This window comes from Galeopterus variegatus, unplaced genomic scaffold (genome assembly GCF_000696425.1).
Source record: "Galeopterus variegatus unplaced genomic scaffold, G_variegatus-3.0.2 Scaffold490, whole genome shotgun sequence".
Taxonomy (NCBI): domain Eukaryota; kingdom Metazoa; phylum Chordata; class Mammalia; order Dermoptera; family Cynocephalidae; genus Galeopterus; species Galeopterus variegatus.
In genome coordinates this window covers 297,462-316,373 of record NW_007726601.1, presented here as the reverse complement: position 1 = coordinate 316,373, position 18,912 = coordinate 297,462, and the positions used below count along the sequence as shown (strand labels likewise).

Sequence of the window (18,912 nt, the reverse complement as noted above, 5' to 3'; positions counted from 1 at the left end):
TATCATAGAGCAGATGCTTCTTCTGTCACTCTGGAATGGGCTTTGTGGAGAGAGACATCTTTGTTTTGGTCTCTGCTGGTGACTCTCCTTGTGTCAATGCACTCTAATGGCTGGCAGACCATCTGCATGTTGGTTGTGGTATCTAGTTGTTTGTGCTGTAGCCATGGTTATTGTGGTGGCTGTGGTGGGCTACCCACATGGAGGTGATGTTTTTGGCATGCTCCTTGGTGCTGCCGGTGTGCCTGGTTGTGGGAGGGGCATCCAGTCCCCAGCTCCATACCTCAGGTCCCTGGGTGGGCCCTTAGGTTCTGGCGGTGTGCCTGGGCCAGAACTAATTTGTTTCCTTTGCTTACTTCTAAAATGGGGGAACTTCCTGTGAGGACCAGTACTTGAGCTGTGTGGTTGAGCTAAATTGCTGCTTTGCTGCTGCTTCCCTAGGGAAGTCTTTTTGTGCAGCTCAGGTTGTTATGGTTAACTTTATAGGTACTTCTGGCTCATCAGAGATGCAGTGCACCTAGGTTGTGTAGAAACTCTGATCTGGGCCTGAGTCTTTTCATTAAACCACACCCCATGCAATTCTATATTCCTGACCAGTCTCCTCTGAGTGGTCCTGTGCTGATTGGGGGGCAGGTCAGCTGTCCTTGCTGTGCCCCAGTGTTTCCCTGTTGGGCCTGTCTCCCCCACCGCCCATGCTGCCAACACTTCCCATGGGATAGGCTGTGCACTGGTCCCTTGCTATGATTCACCGGCCTCTGAGTGGCTCCTTTTTTTCAGTTGTTGTGGCTCTTCACTCCTATGTGGGTCCACAGGAACCCTATTAGTGATCCTGTTGGCCTGAGGGCCACAAAGGCCCTCTTCTCCTCTGCCACCTCCAAGCAACTCCATCCAAAGGGTACAGCTGCAGCTTTTGCTGGCTCTTGCTCCATGCACTCAGCAGCTCCAGCTTCAAAGTGGCTGTAGCACAAAATGGTTGGAGTGGTTTTTTCTTTCTCTCACTGTGGCTTCTCTTGCCTTCATGCACTCTGTATGTCTCTCCTCCTCATCCCCTGAGCTCTAGCAGCCCCAGTTTGGCTGTTATTGCTTTTTTATAGTTGTAAATTGGTTGATCTGTGGGAGAGAATGATGCTGGAGACTGTCTGTTTTGCCATCTTGACTGGAAGCCTAAATCATATAAATTTTTTAAATGAGATGATTTAAAGAAAGGAATCTACAGATATAAAGAGGTAGGAGGTATAGTGGGCCATCTGAAGCCACTTCTGCCACTTACTTGATGGGTGACTTTGGATCAGTTTCTTAACCTCTGTGTGCCTCAGTTTCCTCATCTGCAAAATGGGGATAATAATAGTATCTACCTCACTATGGTTGCTATGAACATTGTGTAAGCTGATGTATTTAATGCACACACAGTGCCCGGAACACAGTAAGCATCACATAAGTATTTGTTAAATGTTTTTAAAGTACAGGATAAAAGTTGTGAAGATGTAGTAATGACTCAATTCTGGGAAGCTCAGCCCCAGGATGTCTTTGCAAGTCTCTAAGAACTTGTTAACATTTTTTTCCCCCAGACTCCACCCTAGAGATTCTGACTTAGTAGATTTTTTGGGTCAAGGCCACGGTTTTAACAATCTCTCCTCCTCAGCTTCCTTGAGATTGAGCCATCAAGGGCTGCTTTAGGGTTCAGGTAAGAACTCCTCTAGGGTTGAGGAGGGTGCCCAGATGCCTTCCTCTGTGCTGTGGTGCCTTGAAGGAGAAACCAACAGGCAAATTGTTGGGCTCCAGGGGAAGTGTCAGGCAGGGTCTCAACAGGCACAGAGAGGCAGGAGAGAAGAAGTTTACCACCATTAGAATGTTCGGTATGTGAGGCTGTTAGTTGACTGTGATTTGAGAGATATACTGTGACTCATCCCCAGCACCCCAAACACACTGAATTGAGTTTTACGGAAACCTGCCAACAAAAAGCATTTTGAAATTTTGAGAAGTTTACATTTTAGGGCTCAAGTTATTGCACCCAGGAGCTCAAAGCAGCTGCTATGAGGAAAACTGATTCCAAGGGGATCTTTGATAATGCTCTGCAAGAACCCTCATCCCCATCCCAATGATTTCAGAGGAGAAGGGAAACAAAGAGTCTGTTAGGCTTCACTCTTTAAAGAAAACAACATCCTACTCAACGGACGTACACGTTTTCAGGAAGCTTGGTGGGGAAGCAGTTTGAAGGAATGATATTTCCAAGGGTCGCTTTCACAACCCTACAGTGTGATGAAGAGAATGCACTTTGGAATCTGATGGACATAGGTTCAAATTCTGACTCCACCTAGAATGATCTGTATAACCTTCAGCAAACTAACGAGTTGCATAAGACCTCAGCATCCTCATCTGCACAATGAGAATCACGTAAAGCATGAGTGATGTGTGTGAAGTATTTGACATGCTGCTTGCACCTAGTAAAAGCTCATTAAGTGACAACATGTTGTTGATTTTTCATCAGAAAAAGTGAACTGGTATCCAGTAACTATAAAAAGAGGAAGACACAGGCAATGAGGAACGTTTTCATGGGACGTCTGGAGGAAAAAAAAAAAAATCGGAAGGGTGTGTGGCTAAGAGGATATTTGACGAAGCAGGGCTGAGACTTTAGTTCAGCTTTCTGGGGAATGCTAATGGCTTTGCATCCTAAAAGCACAGAGTAAAGCAATGCATGGATGGGGTGAGGGGCGCCTCACCTCCGGGACACATGCATACACAAGAGCATGCCTATGCACAGCTCCCCCGGGCTGCCTGTCAGCACAGCCTTTCATGGCTGCGAGGAGGAAGGAAAGAGAAAAGGAGGCGAAAGTGGCTGGGGAAAGGTAAGAGAAAGCCATGTCAAAAAAGGGAAGGAAGGGGAGTGGTTTGCTGTTCAAAGGGTTGGGAGTAGAACAAATCATGGTTTCCATGAACTGAGCTCATCATTGCCTATGTCAGCAGGTCTAACCAGGATTAGTGAATACCCATCTTGTGCACTCCCCAGTTTAGGCACTGATCTGTGCTATAAATATTGCCCTGGAGGTGCTTACCCTCCTATACTGGTCTGAATAGTGCCCCCCCCCAACAAATTCATGCCCACCAGGAGCCTCAGAATGGGACCTTGTTTGGAAATAGGGTTTTTGCAGATGTAATTAGTTAAGATGAGGTAATACTGGATTAGAGTGGATCATAAATCCAATGACTGGTGTCCTTTTAAGAAGAGGAGAGGACCCACAGAGATAAATACTGTATTAGTCCGTTTTTTATTGCATATGACAAAATATCTGAAACTGGGTAATTTATACAAAAATAGAATTTATTTTTTGCAGTTTTGGGGGTTGGGAAGTCCAAGGTCCAGGGGACACATCCGGTGAGAGCCCTCTCTTTGGTGGAGGCTCTGCACAGAGTCCCACGGTGATGCAGGTTATCACATGGCAAGAATGGCAAGAATGAGAGTTTTTTTTTATGTGCCCACTTGTTCTCCTTGTAAAGCCACCAGTCTATTCCCTGATAACCCATTAAGCCATTAATCCATTAATCCATGTTTGGACGAATCCATTCATCAGGGCAAAGTCCTTACAATCCAACCATCTCTTAAAGGCCCCACCTTTCACCTTTCAAGTACCACACTGGGAATTAAGTTCCAACGTGAGCTTGAAGGGACAGACATTCAAATCACAGTCATACACATGCAGGAGAGAAGGCCACGTGAAGACAGAGGCAGAGAATGGAGTGATGGAGCTGTAAGCCAGTGAATGCCAAGGATTGCCAGTCTCCCAGAAGCTAGAAGAGGCAGGAAAGGATTATCCCCAGAGCCTTCAGAGGGAGCACAGCCCTGCTGAGACCTTGATTTCAGACTTCTAGTCTCCAGAACCATGAGAGTGAATACCACCCAATTTGTGATAATGTGTTATGGCAACCCTAGGAAACTAACATACCATCAAAAGAGAAAAATAGAAACCAGGCACACCTCACTTTGCAAGGCACTGTATTAATGGACCAGAGGTGTGTTCTTACTTCGCACAAGTCTGTGGGTAACTGAGGTCATATCTTAGTTAATATGGAACCGTGCAAAGCAAGGACTGCCCGTACACACAGGTGCACTCACACACACATGAAAAAAGCACACATAGTTTGTAATCAAGCGAAAATTAATAAAGAGCAGTAAAAAATGACTATGAGGAAACTTGGGATGCAGAGTCAACTGCGGTTAGTTTGAAAAGTCTTTCTGGTACAAGCGAGTTTTAATCAGGGTTTTGAAAGATTGGAAGAACATGTGCTGTCAGAAACGTCCCCTGGGGGGAATGTAGGGTGCCTCTGTCATTTCCTTCAGGGTGCCAGTACCTACTCTTTGCTTCCTTGCTCTGTGATCTCCATCTGCCTGCACCTAAGCTTCCTCACCTGAGAAATGGTGATTGTACATCCCGGTTTGCTTGGGGAGACCAGACCTAATCATTCACAGCAGTTCCTTTCACTTTCAAAGGTGTACTGGTTTGTATTAAAAATACTTGTATTGTTTTTATTTTTGACTTTTCAAATATGAAATTATAACATATTAAATATGCATTTCAAATGACAATTTCTGTAGAGACTCTGATACTCAGCTTTCCCATTCCAGCAGGGGTTCCCTAATTTCAGAACCACCTGAGGCAGGGGAGACTGTAAGTCATTTCCAGGCAATTCAGCCTGGAAATTTTAGGGCAAGTCCGCTGGAGTGGAACAGAGCTAGGATTATATCTAAGGTCCACCACTATTAGATATGTGATCTTGGCATTCATTTAGTCACCCTTCCGCCAATTTCTGAGGGCCAGTTTTCTCATTAATACAATTAAGCTAATAATAGCATGCAATCCATGGAATCGTTTAAATGATTAGGTGGTATATGTAAAACTCTTAGCCCAATAATTGCCACAAAATAATGATTTCTCAAATAGTAGTAAAAAATATCTAAGAATTGCACTTAAAATGTGCATAGTTTATTCGGGTTTAATAGGAGGAAGTACTTCTAGACATTAGAAATGGAAACACTACAGTGCACAGACCACCTGCGGTCAGCTGGGTCTACAGGGCTCAACTCCAGTACAAATGATCCCTAACTGTACATATTGGGGGAAAAACACGGGCAGCCGATGAGATGATGAGACTGACTCAGAGATATTACTGCCCAGCATTTGCCCGTATGTATACTTTGATATGACTTTCACTGTTCCTGCCTCTTTGCCATTTATTTTTTAAGGTTGTCATCTTGCCTCAGCTCAAGACAGCATGATATTGTGGGGAAAATGTGAAGAATGTTCTACCCTTCAAGGCTTTTTAGTTGCAAGAAACACAAATTTCTTCTGGCTAATTTAGTCCTAAAAGGAATTTTCCAGAAGGATGTTGGAGAGCTCCAGATCTGACAAAGTCAGGAAAGCTGGGGTTGAGACAGCTTGACACAGGCAATGCTAACTGTCTAGGGAGCTGGACAACTCAGTCTCTGCAGGGACAGCACCAGAAGGGGTGTACTTGTGCCACTGTGATCTGAACTTAGGTGATTCCAGTTAAGATCCCGAAGTCCTGGAAGAGGAAGAATCGGCTTAGTCTCCCTTGGGCATTTCCATGGCAGAAGAAGGCAGGGCACACTCTTGGGCCTGCCAAGACCACCCACATTGGGTAAGAGGAAATTTCCAAAGGAGAAGGGGGAGCATTACCCAAAGAAGAGGAAAGGATGCTGGGCAGTCCCAGCATTACCAGGGCCCCCTAAAAGTGGGCCTGAGAACCTTGAGTTACTGTCTCAACCTGCTCCTGAATAACTGTGTGCTCTGTAGACAGCCCGTCCCCTGTCTGTGCCTCAGCTTGTTCATCTGTGCAATGAGGTAGTACATTTTCATGACATTAGGGGTCTTTCCATCCAGAATGTTCTCTGTCCTCTGGCAGCTCCCATTGCTCTGATCTCTCATTTCCTTGTGTTTAGACCTCCAAGCCTCCCAGCCCCGTGGTCACGAATGGAGAATAAGAAATCAGAGACCAGTCTTTGAAGAGCACATTGCTGGTGGGAGGTCACTGGCAAACTCCCACAGGCCAGTGCGGGAGGCATTCCATGTCACTTTTCAAATTTATGGTGGAAAGGGCAGCAGTCTTGGTGCCTGGGAGGGAGATTTGTGAGGTGAAGGAAATGACAGCCTGGTTTGTTAAGAAGGGGAGAGTGGCCTGCCAGGCTCCTGGAAAAACAACCTCAGGATCCCTGTCTGGCCTGAGTAAATCTGGCGACTGTGCAGGGGTGGAGGTGAGAAGATGCGGTTTACGTGCAGCTCTGAATTCCGCACACAGTGGTGCAATTAGACCTTGAAGAGGCTCCCCCACCTCATGGAATGCTCTGTAGTGCTAAATCTGGGTAACTTTGTTAAAAGTTCAAAGCAGCTGAAACAGTCTTAAAAAATGTTAGGCTGGCACAAACCATCATTATTTCCAGCTTTAAGACTTTCTAAAGGACCTTAGCAATGTGAGACTTCAGATAAGGAGGCAGGCTGGGGATTCAGAGCAGACCTGGATTTGGATTCCACCTCTTTTACTTCTTTGCCAGAGGAACTTTGGCAATTTCCTTAATTTCTCTGAGTCTTTTTTCTCATCTGTAAAATAGGCATAATCATAGTTACCTAATTATGTGGTTGCCATGAAGATTCAATGAGAAAATGCACATGGCATATTTTTTTTTTCCTTTTTGTCTTTTTTACTGACCGGTAATGGGATCGCAACCCTCGGTGTCGCGCCCGTACCGGGGACTGGCAACGGGATCGCAACCCTCGGTGTTGCTCCCGCACCACGCTCAGCCAGTGAGTGGGAACCGGTTTCCTCATGGGATCCGAACCCTCGGCGGGAGTGCCGCCACGCTCCCAAGCGGCACACTCTCCAGTGCGCCACCGGGCCGGCCCCACATGGCATATTTTGCACAGTACTAGGCACATAAAAAACACTTGATACATGTGTGTGTTGCTTTTCTTTTTATTATTACTATGATTTTTATTTTTATTATTATTTCCCAGTTGGAAAGACTTCATATTTAGGATTACCTGGTCTGGGCTTACTGACCTGTGTTACAGACATGGAACTGAGCTTGGAAGGGATAATGGGAGTGCAGGAAGTCGAGTGTCTGGAACTCAGCACCATGACTTCCCACTTGACCACGACCCATGACTGTGGGGATGGTGCCACCATGACCATAGGACCCGACGATGGTGGTGGGAAAAATATGACCTTCCCCACTGTGGAGTCTGTCTGTAGACAATAGTGTAAACCCTCTCATGAGGGCCATGGGTGATCAGTCTTGGGGCCCACCCATGGGCCTCATTGAGGGGGAGAACTTTCTTTGTCCTTTCTGCTCCTTCTATTCTCGTTTGTTCTCGGTGCCCTGAGCATGTCTCTCTCTCTCTCTCATAGCAGGGTCTCAAAATATTTGGCTTGTGCAACTCTTACCCATCCTCCATGTCTTAGCTGAACACCTTCCCTGAAACCCTGTGCTATCAGATGCCTTCACGACACCGTGTACTTCCTTACCCCACTACGTCGAATTTATTTAGTTAATTATTTGAGTACATACTTGTTCAATGTCACCCTTCTCCACTAGATTATGGAATTTGTTTCTTCCACACTGGTGCTTCCTTTGTATGTAGGAGGCACCCAATAACTATTTGTTGACTGAGGTAGTCTGGGTGTGGGAATAAGACCTGGCATGGACTTGGGAACTGGGCCAGTTTGGAAGGTCCATCCCAAGGGCAAGTTGCCTATTGTTTAGGAGATCATCCTGAATTCCAGCAAGGAAAGGAATTTGGATACAAATCTTATATCTCAGAAGACCTAAAGTCTTGAATCATTTGAGCCAAAAATGAGTAAAGGGATCTTCTCTGGGGGCTTTGTCTAGAGAACTAAGGCTAGGGTTATCTTCAGCTCAGTGTCTTGGTTTCCCTATCTTAACCCTCAAGTAACATGGCAGGTACAAACTCCTTTGGGCATAAACTAACAGCCAATCTCTTTCTGTCCATGGATCTCAGCACATGAGCACATTGACTATGTTTATTCAACAGCATTAATGGAGTCCCTTCTATGTACCCAATCTGTGCTAAGCATTGGAGAGATCATGATATATAAGCAAGTAGCTCCAATTCCAACGCAGAAGCAAGAGGAGGAAACAGGCAATTTCAGTATGGTGTGGTTGACAGGAAGCAGCAGGAAGTGGAGAAGACTGGTGATAAGGAATCAGAAAGACCTAGGGTTCAGTCCCTGCACTGCCTTGCTATATGGCCTTGAGAAAGTTACCTGCTCATTTTAAATCTCAGTATCCTGAAGAGTAACATGAGGAAGTGAGTGTGATCACATCATGGGGGTGAATGAACGCCATTCAGCAGGGAGAAGAGCAAGAACAGAAATACAAGGGGAGAAAGTGCCTGGCATCTCAGAGAAACTAGAAATTGCCTCAATAAAGTGGTAGCCTTAGATCAGAGTGGGTGATGTGGCAGGAGGCAAGGTTAGACAGGTCATCTGGGTCAGATCATGAACAGGTATGGAGATATTTGTATGTATGGTCAGATCGGGGTGAGCCACCAGATTCTCATATGCTGGGGAGTGATCTAGTCAGTTATCTTTTGATGACCACTCTGTGCCTTGGAGGAGACCAGATTAGAGGCAGGAAGAAACTACCACAGAGCCCCAGGCAAATGATGGTGGTGGGCAGAAAGAGGGGGTGGCAGTGGGCAGGGGGACATGTGGACAGAACCTAGAGGTCTTTAGGAGGCAGGATCTAAAGACGTGGTGATGCATTAGAAATGGAAGGTGAGGGAGGGGGAAGAAGGAAAGAAATGCTCATTTGCTGACGCTGTGCTGGACCATTTCTCATATCTTAGCTCATTTAATTCTCTCAAAAGCCCTGGCAGATAGGTCTGGCTCCCACATTCCTTTGGCCACCCCTTTATTTCTTTCTCCTCTGTGAATCAGGGAAGTCAGGCTTGGAGCAGCAAAGTTTGTCCTAGGTCATGCAGCTGGCTCAGTGCACAGCCAGACTGAAACTCAAGTCTGCAGGCCTTCAGAAGCCATGTGCCTTGAGCTATGCATGACGATAGTTCCTAAACCTCCTTCTACCTCCTGCTCACTTGTGGAACTTTTCAAAATGTTGGGTTCCTGGGCCCCACCCTCTGGACATTCTGGTTTAGTAGCCTTGAGGAGGACTCTGGGAATCTCTGTTTTACAAAAGGTCCTCAGGTGATTCGGAAAATCAAGTTTTTAAAATAGCTGGGCTCTTTTGTATAACTCTCAGGAACTTAGCCCTGCAATTACTCAGAGTCAAGCGAGAGAACATCCTTTCTGTGTGCCTACCTTTTCCTTTTAGAACTTTCCCCTGCCTGATGGGGCTGCCAATCATAAGGCTCAGGAGCGGGGCTGGGAACCCAGCTGATCGACTGGCCGCAGGCTGGGCACCAGATTCCAGGAGACCAATCAGGATCCTTTCTGAGGCTTTTGCCTTGGAGGGAAACAGCGGCTCTTTCTTTGAGGAGCCTGTGAAAGTCTATTGCTGCTGGCAGCCATCTTTGCCCCAGGTGGGGACACCCTAACTGAGGTGAAGCTGTAGAGTTCAAGCTCCTAGATCAAGTCTTCCTTGCTTTCTCATTATGAAAACTAACATTTTTTTTTCTGTCACTTGTAACCTCGAGACCCTGAATGATCGACTCAGAGAAGCTGTTTCTGAGGCTTCTACTGTCTGGAGTGAATTAGGTGCACATAAGAGGGGAAAGAGATATGGCATGAGCTGAGTCCAGAGCATAGGACTAAATGGGATAAAAAAGATTGAGACCCCCAGAAAATAGAAACTGAAAACATATATGGCAAATACATGCATTTATTCATTCATTTCTTTATATACTCATTTATTCAACAAAATTTTATATGCTGGACATTGTGCCTGGTCTTCAGCATACAGTGATGAAAAAGAAAGACATAGTCCTTGTCCTCAAGGAGTCTAGTGAGAGAGAAAGAACTATACAGGGTATTTCCACACAGGGGAACATTTCCTGGGGTAGAGGAAGAGTAGAGGGCTCAGGCTCGGCTTAGACTTTGAAGTCGCTATCTGGAAGAATCACTACCTGGAGGTGAGGCCCCGTTTAGGAATGCATTCCTTCTCAGCTCAGGTCGGCGACTTCCACACACAGCTGAGAGTTCCAGGCACTGGACAGACAAGAAGGAAGCTGCCTTCAAGATACCTACACGTGGCCACATCATCCCCCTTTCTCCTGTGCCTTCAATTCTCCTGTCTCAGCGCTCTCCCATCAGCATGGAGAGGAATGGTCTCTTCTGTCTTTAACAAAATAAAATCAAAATCTAATCAAGCAAATCAAACTAAATACAAAACCTTGCCTTCAGTTGATGTATCCATCTCTTTTCTGATTTTCCCAGCTGAGGTTCTTGAAAACATCGTCCAGAAACTTTGCTTCCACCTCCCCTCCCGCTCGTGCTCAATGCCCACCTCACCATTCAAATGGCTCTTCATTCAGTCGTTCATCAAAGAAATACTGAGCCATTACCAGATGCAGGGCATCTACCCTGGCACTGAGGATTCATTCACGAATAAGACTGATATGGTTCTGTTCCTCGAGGAGAGGAGTGATTTCCATAAAGAGCTGAGAGTGTTATAACGGACAATGCTGGTCTCCTCTGGAACCCTGCGTAGAGGTCAGAGAGCACTAGAAGGTGAGCCGAAAAGAAGGAATAAGGGCAGGCTGGTGGGCTGCAGTGTTGGCAGATGGGTGGGTGCTAAGCGAACAGGGTTTTCAGCAGAGGAGACAAAGTAGCTGAAAAAGCTCACAGGACAGAAAACTGAGGAAAATGGCTTTGAACTTAATCTAGAAGGTAGCGGGAACCCTCTGAAGGGTTTTAAGCAGGGAAGGGGCATAATCATCTTTGTGATTTAGAAAGATCACTGAGGTTGTAGGTGATGGAGAAGGCAGAGGGTCTCAACTTCATCAAGTCCTCCAGGGCTTGTTAAAGCACGGTTTCCCGGGCCCCACCTCCTGAGATTCTGATCAGACCATGTGTCCGCATTTGCAAGAAATTTGCAAGTGTTGTTGATGCTGCTGGCCCTGGAATCACACTCTGGAAACGGGCCCCACCTCCTGAGATTCTGATCAGACCATGTGTCTGCATTTGCAAGAAATTTGCAAGTGTTGTTGATGCTGCTGGCCCTGGAATCACACTCTGGAAACTCCTGGAAAAGATATTGCAGGAGGGCAGGGCGCTGGGTGAACTATGAGGCAGCTGTTTCAGGCGATGGATTGAACGAAGAGAATGAAGGAGAGGGAGGATTCTGGGTGGACGGCAAGAGGTGTGGCCAATAAGACAGGTCCGTATAAGGCTACATCCAATGGCCCTTTCCCTTCTCTGCTATGTTGTTCTAGTTGCCTTTGATATGCCGCTAATAGAAGGGCTTCCTCCCTGGCTTTGGTTACACCCTTTTCTCCTCTGATGGCATATTTGCCTTGGCTCTTTTTTTCATCATTTCCTGGGCTCCATCCTTGATTCCATTTTCTCTGGGGGGAGGAGAGGAGTGTCTTCAACAGCTCCCAGAGTTTGGACTCCCACCTGCTACATAGTAAGCATTCTAAAAGTGTTTGTGAAATAATTTAGAGTCTACTTGTCTGTTTTCTTCGTTCATAGGTGCCTCAGGCTGGTACCTTAACTATCTCATTTATCTTGGTATCTCTTCTCACCCCCAGCATACTACACAGTATGTGTATACAGCATACACACAACATACACACAGTATACACACATACACACAGCATACCTACAGTAGGTGCTCAATAAATATTTATGAACAAATGAATAATTCCTGCTTCCACTGGTTTGCCAGCACAGTGAATGCAGGCAAATTACTTAATCTCTCAAAATTCCAGTGTCCTCATTTGTAAAATGAGCATCACAGAATTTACCTCCTAAGAGCTGCTTTGGGGATAAAGAGAGAGAATGCATGTAAAGTGTTTAGCACATAGTAAACATTAACTACTCTTATTATTGTTTTATTGTTGGTGTGTACTTGTGTGACTTTGGGCCAGCTACTTAATCTGTCTAAACTTCAGTATTATCACATTCAACAATTGTTCTCCAACTGGGTTGTTGCAGGGGGTCCAGTGAGATGGAGGGTCTGGCAGATAGTAGGTATGTAATAAAGGTTAATTCTCTCTCCCCAAGCTCTCCCTTTCCCCACCACTTTAGAACTCTGATTGCACTGGAGTGTTTTATCCCCTAATGGGCTGAAGGGTGACAATGGGAAGAAAGTGTTGGGGACTGTCACTGAGCTCCCAGGCATTGTTTAAAAACAAAAAACATTCCTTTCAACCTCAGAAGATCTACATCCCATTAGCACTTGGTCCCCTCCACTCTGTCTTCCTAAAGAACTGATATTGAATGAAATAAAATTAAAAACAAAATCAACTGAGAGTCACTTAGAGTCCCATCAAACCAGTTTGGCATATTATATAAGAAATTTACAAAAAAAAGAAAAAAAAGGAGAAGAAGAAGAAAAAAAGAAACCAGTTTGGCAAACCCAGCATTCCTAGGTGTTTTCTCTAAATTAGTCTAAGTTTTCCCCTGAAGGGGCTAGAATAAAGATGGGAAGAGTTATTGCTAAGGCTTAGGTGGTGGGTGGTAGAGTTCTTTTAGTTTTACTTTTCAAAATGAATCCCTGTTCTCATCCTGTTGGTTCTGTTTCTACCCTGCTTCTTCTTTGAGATAGTCCTATAATAGCCCACAACATTAAAGAAGGAGCCTAGTACATTTATAGATAGGGATACCCTTCAGCATGTTCTAGCCTAAGGATTATTTATTATTGGGAAGCAATGTTTCAGAGACCTTTAGTGTGTATAATAAAAAAATAACTATTGGCTGTGCCAATCATAGGTTATTGCAAACTAAGCACAGAAATCCCTTAATGCAATGTTTTTGTCCTCTCTTCCAAGCATTGTGCCAGACTTTGTCTTAAAAACCAGCAGAGAACTCTACTTACATGTCCAGGCTGTGATAGTCTGAGTAGGAGGCTGGGATTGTGAAAACTTTCTTTTAAAATTGGATTGTTTTTGGGCCGGCCTGGTGGCGCACTGCTACAGTGCGCCGCTTGGGAGTGCAGCGGCGCTCCCGCCGAGGGTTCGGATCCCACATACAGACCGGTTCCCGCTCACTGGCTGAGCGAGGTGCGGGTGCAGCACCGAGGGTTGCGATCCCATTGCCAGTCCTGGTCCGGTACGGGTGCGACACTGAGGGTTGCAATCCGTTGCCGGACACTAAAAAAAGACAAAAAGGAAAAAATAAATTGTGGTCCGGTACGGGCGTGACACTGAGGGTTGCAATCCGTTGCCGGACACTAAAAAAAGACAAAAAGGAAAAAATAAATAAATAATATTGGATTGTTTTTATAATGTTGATTTCCTTTGTTGCTTCCCAATGGCAGCATAAAATAACACTTCCTTCCTCTTTATATATTCCATCCCTAAATGAAACCATCCTAGGAATCCCCTGGTGAAGTCATTAATTCCTGAAATTTGGAATGGGGAGTTGTTTTCCTAGGAAGGAACACTCTCTTCTAATCTTTGGGCTTGCCCAGGCTTAGTGATTCAAACCGACACCTTCCCGGTTCCCAAGTGAGTCATTCCAGGGCTGCACTCCAGCCCTGGGCCACAAAGGGGCGAAGAGTGAACTGGTTAAGAGCACCCCCACTTTTGTAACACTTTGAAGTACTCAATTTCTGTGGATTGTGCCTCCCTTTGAATTTGGGATATAGGGCTTGACAGTTCGAAGGTATGAGGGTGGGACATGGGACCCAAAAGAAGGATCAAGAAAAAGACATTAAGGGCTTGAATAGATTATTCTAAAGGACAGAGACAGACAGTATTTATTGACTTACAGGTGGTGGTGGATTAAAATCCCAAAGAAAGCATAGGGAGCCAAAGACCTACTCTGAGACTGAGACAATGAGGTAATAGCCACAGTAACTTCCACTTACCTATGTAGTCAGCGTTCTAGTTTCTGGTCTGTAAAATGGGTTTTCAGAGGCTTATGCTTAATACATTTATCCAAAAATGCCTTTCATGGACTTAGGGAGCCAAAGACCTACTCTGAGACTGAGACAATGAGGTAATAGCCACAGTAACTTCCACTTACCTATGTAGTCAGCGTTCTAGTTTCTGGTCGGTAAAATGGGTTTTCAGAGGCTTATGCTTAATACATTTATCCAAAAATGCCTTTCATGGACTAATGATGAGCATGTGTCATGAGTGTGTGGAAGAGATTGGAAGGAGAGGTTTGTAGTTTCTAAAATAATGACTCACATGACAAAGACTAAGCGTGTTTTACTTCATGATCTGAACAGTAGCATTTCCAAACTGGCTTCTTGCCAGGAGCAACCAGTGAATCTGATTTTGCAAATGGCTAGGTAGGAGTGAAGGAGCCGTGGATTTCTCAATGTGAAAGGAAAAATTAAACAATGAATAACAAAATAAAAAACAAAACAAAATAAACAAAAAAGGGGAACTGGTGTCTGAATGGGCCTATATGTTGAAACTTAAAGTACATCACCCACTGGACTGTGACTCCTCTTCTCATGAGCGGCAGGCTTGTTCCTACTGGCATGTTGGGGAAGCCATTGAGGGCAGGGTAAGATTCAACAGCCTGGGATGGAATCCCAGCTCTATTCTTTCTTTATCAGTGGAACTTGGGTGCATAGACGAGTTTCTCTGTGCCTATTTCCCACTCTGTGATATAGGGAAATTAACAGTACCTCCTTCATGGGGTTGCTGTGGAGTCACAAGTAAAACACTTGGAAGAGTGCCCAGCGTGTAAATAAAGTTTAGTATTGTTGTTACTTGAGTCAGTTTACTGGGCCCCAAACCAAAAGCATTCTTGACCTCAGCAACTTAGACGCAAGATGAGCTAAGGCATGTAGTGCAGGGTTGTGTTTAACGAACATGGGATCTGGATTCTGCTTTTTGGTATCTGTATGGGTACAGATATGTTACATAACCCTTCTGAGGTTTTATATTTCCTTGCTTGTAAAGTAGGGTTAATAGTAACATTACTCCCAGAGCTCCTCTGTGGCTTATGAGATAACCCCCGAAAAGGGGCTGGCACCTGATGGGTCCCGTCCCTTCCCTTAATTCTTCCACTGGGCAGAGTCCCTGGGCTTGACTGGAGCAGGGAATGGCATGGGTTAACTAAACTGAAAGGCGTTCCTTCTTCAAGCTCCTCTCAACCCCCAGGCCTATCCCTCTTTGTATACTTAACTGTTATCTCTAACCTTTTGCCTCTCCTTTCCCTACCTCCAACCTTCTAGCCAGCCTTCTGCCCTTTCCTTCTTTTAACTATCAACTCTGGCTCTTATCACAATCTCCAGGAAGCATCTTATAACCCTGAGAACTTAAAGACCTTAAACCCCCCAGAGACCCATTTTAACAAAGAAAACCCCTTGCCTTTCTTAAAATAACTTTTTTCTCATCCTTGTACGCTCACCCTTAATGGTCAAACTCTGTGATTGATGAAAAAGAAATGTTGGGGGTTTGGAGAAGTAAAGAAACAAAACACTCACAACTTAAGATTTGGCTTAATTATATATTCGCCATGTATTTTATTTTTTCTAAAAACAATAGAAAATCAACTTTAAAAAGGAAAATGTACTTAAATAAAAAAAATTATGCATTATAATACATTGTTTGCAATCTCGTATAACTGGTATAAATGTCTTATTAAAGTTATTTACATTTAATGTCCATATTTACACAAGACTATTGTTAAACTTTAAGATTTTTAAAAACAATTCTTAAATACAAATCTGTTAAAGGAAAACAAAACAAAACAAAACAAAACATGGCGGGCATAAAAAAAGTTCTTTTATGCCCAATGTCCTATTTGAGGCAGTTTACATTATGGCTAAATCTTTCAGTCCCAAGATCCAGCCAAGGTTGTGAGGTTGCATTTCATCATGCATCTGAATGAAGTTCATAGGTAATGAATTGCTGCAGTTCTGTGGAAGGAACTCTTTTCCTTACTTGCCTTTGTAACAAGTGAGAATATGAGAATTCACCAGCGATTCCAGTTCCTCCCTCCAAAAGGTCAATTTAGGCACAAGAGTTCCGCAGCTGTTCAAGTTTGTGTTTCAACTGTTCTCGCCGCTTCCGCAACAAGTCCTTTTCTGAAATAAGTTTTTGCTCCTCTGCTTGGACAGACAGGATGTATGCTGTGGCTTTTTTAAGGATAACTACTTTGGGGGCCTTTTCATTGTTTTCCAACTCTGGGATCTGGTCACGCAGGGCAAAAAAGCTTCGTTTCAGCTCGTTTCTCCTTTGGCGTTCCAAGACGTTGTGTGTCCGCCTCTTGTCATTCTCCTCTGTGTCCGAGGACCTGGGACTGGCACATTTTCGGTTGTTGCTTATCTGTTTCAGGACTCTGCCACTGTCCAACTTAGCTCTCTTGGCAGCCGGATAGTCCTTCCTAGTGGAGGGGGGTGCTGCATAATTGTGCTGATGGGTGGAGACGTGGCACCTCTTGAGGACCAGTGGGCTGTGAGGAGGTTTGCTGTGGCCTCCAGCAGAAGGTGACCCCGATTCTGACCTTTTGGGAGGGGGCTGCCTCTTTTCCACAGAAACGACATCAATTTCTTCCTCATCCTCTTGTTCTTCCTCTTTAAGAAAGGACATAGAAATCACTTGATTAGCAATGTTTCCTTAAAACAATCAATGACCAGATTAATTAATACTATGCAAAAGTAAGGCATGGGACTCTGGACAAAGTTACCCCCTAAAAGAACCAAACCTAGCCAACTATCCCATCTCTTCTTCCCATAAAGGCAGAGTCTCATAAAAGGAGAATGACAGCTGGGGTTATGGCACAGACAAGAAAATTACAATTTACCAGGATATGACATTGATGCCAATTCTTACCTAAGACTTAATGAGGCTTTGGACACACCCAAAGCAAAGCATATTCCCAAGCACCTCCTATTTTTAAGGGACTTTACCAAGAACCCATTAGGTGTTGTGAATAATAGCTGCAGATCTTTTGGTATGACTTTAGAGACTCCCTATTTTACTGGAAATACAATAAGAAAAAAAAAAAATCTTGCACCTTTGCCAAAAGCCCTGGAAGGCGGGGAAGGGGGAGAAAAAGCCCAATTTTGACAAGAATTTGCTTTTAAGTGCTCAAAATGGGCTGAAAAACTCCCAGCTCCACAGCCCATCCACTCTTGGGCACTTTCACTGCTCCTGGCACTCAGGTAGAAGACCGCCCTGCTTCTGTCCGCAGCCCTCCTCATTTCTGTAGATGCCTAACCCATTAAATTCCCATCACTTCGTGGAAGTTAAGGAAGAGGGAGGCAATTCATTCTCTCTCCTAGAGATCAATCCTCTCTTATCCTCATTCACCTCCCCCCTCCCCTCAGGGCAATTAAAATGCTTAAAAGAGGTAAAAAGGAGTGGATTGAGTTGCAAGATAAGCCAGAAGATTTAAAAATCCCAATGAAATTCCTGAGGGGTGGGAGGGAAGGGAGGGGGTGGCAACTAGAGCAGTCTAAGGGGAAGGGATGGGAGTGAACTCTAAAGCCCAGGGTTCCAGAAATGATAAGCTCCCAGATCCTTCCAGGGCCGCCATTTCTCCTTCCAAATATAAGAAAAGAGAAAGGCAGGGTTGATTGAAGTGGCCAATTGAATCAGCCGTCCATGAGAACAGGAAAGATACCCGGCCGCCCCGTTTTGACAGGCCTGCAGGGGCCCAGCTTACCAGAGTCGCTGCTGGTGGTGGGTGGTGTCTCCTCGTGGAGTGTCAGGGGCTCGGGGCTGGCCTGCGGAGAGGATTCGGTCGAGGACAGCAGAGAGTCCGAGGACGGGGAGAAGGCGGCAGAGTCGGGTGAGGCGCAGGGCTTGGGCGAGCTGCTGTCGTTGAGCGGGTAGGGGAAGACCACCGAGGGGTCGATGCACTCGGAGGCGGCGGCGCTCAGGTCCTGCAGGTACAGGCTGGAGGTGGAGCAGCCGCCGTGCCCGCGCGCGGGGCTCGGGCTGCTGCTGTCTTTGCGCGCAGCTTGGTAGGAGGCCAGCTTCTCTGAGACCAGCTTGGCAGCGGCCGAGAACCCGCTCCACATACAGTCTTGGATGATGATGTTTTTAATGAAGGTCTCGTCGTCCGGGTCGCAGATGAAGCTCTGGTTCACCATGTCTCCTCCCAGCAGCTCGGTCACCATCTCCAGCTGGTCGGCCGTGGAGAAGCTGCCGCCGCCGCCGTCATCATCTCCCCTGGGGGAGAAGGACGCGACAGCAACGTAGGAGGGCGAGCAGAGCCCGGAGCGACGGCTTGGGGACAGGGGCGGGGTGGGCAGCAGCTCGAATTTCTTCCAGATATCCTCGCTGGGCGCCGGCGGCTGCAGCTCGCTCTGCTGCTGCTGCTGGTAGAAGTTTTCCTCCTCGTCGCAGTAGAAATAAGGCTGCACCGAGTCGTAGTCTAGGTCATAGTTTCTGTTGGCGAAACTGACGTTGAGGGGCATCGTCGCGGCAGCCTGCTAAAGGGGGCACACAAAGGGGGCGCAGTCTTGAGTCACCGGGTTCTTGTTGCCAAAACCCAGCGCAGCGCAGCGCGCACTGCAGTACCGAACCACTCCCCTTCCAGCGCATCCAGCGCAATTCCCAAAAGGGGCTGGGTGGGGTGGGGGTGGAGGTACAAAAAAAGACACCCTTTCACTCTCTTCAGGCGACCCCCCGGTATCTCGGACACTCACTTGGTGACCCCGCGGCGGAGAGCTCGCCGAGCCCCGCCCCCCGGGAGCCCGCAGCGCGAAGCCCGGGAGTGAGCCCCGCGGCCGGCGCCGCCGCCGAGGAATCGCAATCGGCCTAGTCCTCCTTCAGAGGCCGCGGGAGGCGG

General features: G+C 46.1%; 1 protein-coding gene across 2 annotated transcripts in view; it reads right to left on the bottom strand.

Annotated features, from left to right (window-relative positions):
- Positions 1-15,598: 15,598 nt before the first annotated feature.
- MYC (v-myc avian myelocytomatosis viral oncogene homolog) overlaps positions 15,599-18,912 on the bottom strand; it is a 5,407-nt gene continuing 2,093 nt past the window's right edge. The window contains exons 2-3 of one of the 2 annotated variants that reach the window (XM_008569392.1): positions 17,782-18,553; positions 15,599-16,687 (exon numbers count right to left, since the gene is read on the bottom strand). In XM_008569392.1, the coding sequence (XP_008567614.1) occupies positions 16,125-16,687; positions 17,782-18,538 (1,320 nt within the window). In that variant the 5' untranslated portion in view covers positions 18,539-18,553 and the 3' untranslated portion in view covers positions 15,599-16,124. The remainder of the gene's footprint in view (positions 16,688-17,781; positions 18,554-18,912) is intronic. The other variant, XM_008569393.1, reaches the window with a different exon arrangement.